General features: G+C 44.4%; 1 protein-coding gene across 1 annotated transcript; it reads left to right on the plus strand.

The window, feature by feature from the left end:
* The first annotated feature begins 4,511 nt into the window (after positions 1-4,511).
* On the plus strand, positions 4,512-5,432 carry LOC147663750 (taste receptor type 2 member 40-like). The gene has a single exon (XM_086950227.1). The coding sequence runs from the start codon at positions 4,512-4,514 to the stop codon at positions 5,430-5,432; it is 921 nt and encodes a 306-aa protein (XP_086806353.1).
* The last annotated feature ends 305 nt before the right edge of the window (positions 5,433-5,737 follow it).

Raw genomic sequence — 5,737 nt, forward strand, 5'->3', positions numbered from 1 at the left:
GGGTGCCGTGGAGTGTGGAGTTGGGGCTGGTCTGGACGTGGAATTGCTGGTGTTCAGCAGCGGGGAAGGTTTCACTGGAGGTGGTGAGGAGGAGGGACTTTTGTGTGCAATGGTGAGGCCTCCTCCTGGGTGGTTGGGGTGGTTCATTCTCTGGATTTTGTATCTGTCCGGAATGGTGATTGTGATGTTGTTGGTGATGGAGGTTTGGTCCAGGTTTCTGTGAAGAATGCGACGTTGGGTGAGAGTGAGTTCATGAGGTTCCAGATCTCCACGGCATGTCTGTGAATTGGATGCACGTTGAGGAGGATGCATCTTAAGGCATTGGTGTTGTTGGCTGACAGGGTGATGGTGAAGGTCTGGCGGCAGTGGCAGCAGGAGAACTGGCCATGGGTCGGATTTGGCGTGGCTTGTTGGCAGCTGTCTTTCTTCCAGGGTTGAGTGCAGGGAGGGTGGCTGAGTCTTAACGGTGAGCGGTGGGAGATCCAGGGTACCTAGCGCTGGTTGCGGTTGGGTCACGGACGGGCACAGATGGGCTTCCAGCAGATGCGAGAGGGCAAAACAGGTGCAAAGTAACAGGGCTCAGTTACAGCACAGGAATTCAGAAAAAAGAACAAATACAGCAGTGAAATCAGGGCAATATAACAAAATAAACAATATCCAGGCAAGAATGCAGCAGAGGCGGCAACAGAAACAGCACAAATAAGAAACTGAAGACAGGAAACAAAGACAACATAAACAATATCAGGGCAAGGAGCAGAAGAGGCAGCGGCAGAAACAGAACAATACGTCTGTGAAAACAGGGCACAATGAAAAGATAAACAGTATCAGGGCAAGAAGCAGCAGAAGCGACAGCAGAATAGAACAGGCACAGTATCAGACCTTGGTAGCAGTGGCCTCCTAGCCCTCCCCAGGAGTAGGTGGAGCGGAGTCAGCGGAGGTTTCACAAGGCTTTGGAGCTGCTGAGGAGGGAGCAGGTCTCAGATCAGGAGGTCAGAGGTCCTGCTTGTGCTTCCATGCAGCGCCTGCCATTAAGTAAGGAGAGCGGAGGGACGTGCAACAGGGAGGCGGGAGGCGGTGCGGGCCACAGGAGCAGCAGCGGCTGGGTGGAAGGGGGGAAAGAGGTGCAAAGTAACAGGGCACATTTACAGCACAACAATGCAGAAAACAGAACAAATACGACAGTGAAAACAGGGCAATATAACAAAATAAACAATATACGGACAAGAAAGCAGCAGAGGCAGCAGTGAAGACAGGGCACAATGACAAAATAAACTACATCAGGGCAAGGAGAAGCAAAGGCGGCGGCAGAAACAGAACGATACGGCAGTGAAAACAGGGCACAATGACAAGATAAACATTATCAGGCAAGAAGCAGCAGAAGTGGCAGCTGAACAGAACGGGTGCAGTATCAGACTATGGTAGCAGCGGCATCTAACCCCTCCCCAGTAGGAGGTGTCACAGGGTTAGCGGATGTAGCACAAGGCTGCAGAGCTGCTAGAGAGAGAGCAGGTCTCAGACAAAGAGGTCAGAGGTCTTGCTCACGCTCACCCTCAGTGGCGGCCATTAAGAAGGGAGGGGGAACGTGCAGCTGGGAGGCAGGAGCGGGTACTGGCAGGGGGCGGGGCCGCAGGGGCAGCAGCAGCTGGATGGGAGCTGTCAAAATAGACACAATGTAACAGGGCACCACAACAATGCAGAAAACAGAACAAATACAGCAGTGAAAACAGGGCAATATAACAAAATAAACAATATCTGGGTAAGAAAGCAGGAGAGGCGGCAGCAGAAATAGTTACAATATGGCAGTGAAAACAGGGCACAATGACAAGATAAACAATATCAGGGCAGGAAGCAGCAGAAGCAGCAGCAGAACAGAATGGGCACAGTATCAGACCTTGGTAGCAGCAGCTTCAAATCCTTCACCAGGAGGAGGTACTGTGAAGTCAGCGGAGGTGGCACAAGGCTGTGGAGCTGCTGGGGATAGAGCAGGTCTCAGACCAGGATGTCTTATACAAACATTCTCATTAATTATAGAACAAAGAGATTCTGAATCAGCATACATTGTTATATCAAACCCACCGATAGTCATGTCACATACGGGTTTCTTCTTAATGACTGCATCATCCACATTTGAATTTGTTATCACAATCCTGAATGTTTACCCCTTAAGCGCTGCCGTCGGCCAACGGTCGTAGTGAGCGCTACATCCCCAGTGCTGCGCACGACCGTTGGCCGACGGGCCAGCGCTCGTTATTCGAACGTTCAGCACTGGGTGCTGAATGTTCGAAGCAGCTAAGGTGTTAAATACAAATCTGTCATCCTCTTGTGTGTCAAATGCTTCCTCAACACCATTATCCGCACACTTAACTTTTTGCTTTTTTTTCCCTCCTTCAAACCTTAGAAAAGTGCCCCATCATTCCACAATTGAATTGAATTGAATTGAAAATAATTTTTAATGCGCAGAACAATAACCCGAAGGTATCAAGGCGCCTAGCGAAAGGTCAGGAAAGACAACTTGGACAACTTCTGCTTCAAACCAGGATACAATTTACTGTTGTCTAAACGTAACTTACTGTCACAACAAAACACTTCTTCAGCCCCTTCTTTAAGCTTTTCTCTATGCCTTTCTGGACCCCCCTTTTTATTGTTCGATGTTGTTAGAGACATTACCCACACACACCTCACGTTTGATGCCAGGATCAGCTTGCACAATTTTAGCACTCCTACTAGATATTTCAGCTATCCAGACAATAGCCAAAATGTGCTGTAAATTGGCATCTCCATTAATCCACAATACCTCCTGTATAGACACATCTTTCACATGCATCACAACCTGATCCCAAATTAAATTTTCCTGTAGGGATCCAAACTTACATTCCAGGGCAAAGGTTTTAAGTACAGCTACATAATTGTCAATACTTTCTTCATGTTCTTGCTTTTGGTGAAAACATTTGTACCTCACAATGCCAACACAAACCTTGTGAGAGAAATACTGGTCGAAATCTGTAATGGTAAATTCAAAACATTTCTATCCTCCTCTCCACCTATCTCCTTAGACGTCTAATTGAAAGCTTTTAATCCTTAGGGCCCCACGCAATGTAAAACAAGCACTTGCAATGGAATAGGTCTCACATTTACACGAGTTTAAATATTGGCATTGTAAATGACGGCCTTTTATTTAAGTTTTAGAAACAAAGAAAAGGCACTCATTTACAACGTCAATAGCTCAAACTCCCATAAATGCGAGACCTATTGCATTGCAAATGCTTGTTTAAATTTGTATTGAGTATGAAAGAAAACTGAGCGGTGTGCTCGTACCTTGACCAGCTCTCCCTGTAGTTGCAGCTCTGTTACGAGGTTGCTACTCTAAGGGTTATCTGTTTGACTCATTGCCAGCCAGAGATGATAAATCACGTATCCCAGTCTGGCCTGACAAGACTATTACCCCAGATCGGGTGCTCACACGTGCTCTAGGTACATCAGCAGAGAGCCCCAACAAAATACAGTACACCAGGGTAGGTGCTGCTTGCCGTTAATGGCAATAACTTGTTGAATGAAAAATTAAAAATGCAAGCAGTCCAGGTTTGGAATTTGTGGCAGTGTGATTGATATAACAAACGAGTTGATTAAATTTTCATTTGAAAAATGCATGCAGTTTTGTTTTGACTCATGCCTGTCACCGATTCTCAGTCAGATCAGATGCACCAGAAAGAACACACAAATGTCTACTCAGGAGCTTTTAGTATTGCTTCTATGAACAATTTGGTTTTCATTACCACTCACTTGAGTGCTCCCTACATTACAGATTTGGTAATTTACTGAATAGGTATTTTAAGAATTCGGTAATTTACTGATTTCTCATATTACCGATACCGAATACTGAAATGTGGCCTCCTACATCTGAAAAGCCTAGTACCGGTCGGTAACGGGGGAAATTCGGTAATTTCGGCCATTACCGCCCGGTATTAGGCTTCCTACATCGGACCCTTAATCTGCAAATTCTGTGAGAGGCCGAAAAAAAGTACTACATTTCCATTTATATTGCATATGAAGTGATTATATCTAATAATAGGTATGATAGCAATGGCCTTCTAATATGTCATGAATAAAAAAAAATGTTTGTAAAATACACTATAACCGATGTGCCTTGCCTTCATGTGAGTTTACATTGTAATTTAATAGTTTTTCTATCTATATTTCATGTGGTGCAAGCATGTTGTACAATGCTCAGTTGTTAATAGAATTAGAAGAATATGTTGTGTGGGCTATGCATCTTACAAAAACGTGCTTTGTCTTACAGGTTATACAATAACAGGCGCTCAGAGTCATGGTAAAATTAATGTTCACTTCATCGCTGCTCTAGAATTGAAAAGATACAGTGCGGTACTGAAATTGTTGGACAATTAACAGCAGAATTCCTAATAATCTATAATCAACATATCCTATAGGGCTAAGTAGACATTGCTACCACACACTTTGAGATGGTCAGCTGTGGTCAGTAGTCCACATACACGATGCTTCCTGTATTAGCTGTCCTGTCAGTGTCGATCCTCGGCATTAGCACATTGGCTGGGATTGTCACCAACGCATTCATCGTGGCAGTGAACCTCTACATCAGGGACCAAGGAGTCCGGCAGAATGCCTGTGACCTCATTGTCTGCACACTCGGGATCTCCAACATCTCGTTCCTCTTCACAATGACGGTAAATGACTTCTGCACATTTCTGTGGAGTGAAAAATATTTCACAGCCGAAATCTACTCAACCTTTAACGTTCTCATCTTCTTTCCTATATTCTCAAGTTTCTGGTTCACGGTTTGCCTCTGCGTCTTTTACTGCATTCAGATTCTCATTTTTACCCAGCCCTTACTCATCAAGCTGAAGCAGAACATCTCCCAGGTTGTGCCTTGGCTGCTTTTGTGGTCTGTTTTGATCTCCTTGGCCATAAGTGTTCCTGCAGCCTGGAGTGCTGATTATGAGTTTAAAACAAATGCATCCACTGACTTCACAGTTAATATCACCCTGCTGGGAGCAATACCCAAAATAAATCTGTACTATCTACTGGTAAGCAATATCATTGGATGCACTGTGCCCCTAATACTTGTAGGCATCTCAAATGTACTAATCATAAAATCTCTTGTTGCTCATGCCAAACAGATGGTGCTGAGTTCCTCTTCTTCGAGCACCCCGCGTGGTGAGGCTGGTCTGCGGGCAGCAAAGACTGTGACATTGCTCCTGTTTCTCTATATTACGTTTTATGTTTCAGAGATACTGATGTTCATTGACATGTTCCCACCAACAAGTCCATGGTTTACAGTGTGCTTGATTGTGATTTACCTTTACTCTCCAACACAGTCAGTTATCCTGATCCTTGGAAGCCCCAAGCTAAAGAACACATCTCTCAAGATTCTCTCCCAATTAGCATGCTGTAAGTGAGGTTCAGATCATGGTGATTTGATCCGTTTTTTGTATCTGTATTCAACATTAAGTTTCCAAGACTGTAAAATGCACCTGTTGTGAATTTTATTTTGTATTTTTCAATAGGCTTACAGAGCTTCTTTGGGGACCTTATTTATGTGATGATGCAGCAATAAAATGGTGCCTAGTACTGAATATACTTTTACCATTACCGCATTATGAGTTCAGTATGAGTTCAGTATCAGTTGTATTTGCTCCTAACACCATGCGCACCATGCACAGAAAAGCAGTGCTAAATGTTTGCAAACATAATTAATTTATGT

The sequence above is a fragment of the Lissotriton vulgaris genome, unplaced genomic scaffold, assembly GCF_964263255.1.
Source record: "Lissotriton vulgaris unplaced genomic scaffold, aLisVul1.2 SCAFFOLD_2668, whole genome shotgun sequence".
NCBI lineage: Eukaryota > Metazoa > Chordata > Amphibia > Caudata > Salamandridae > Lissotriton > Lissotriton vulgaris.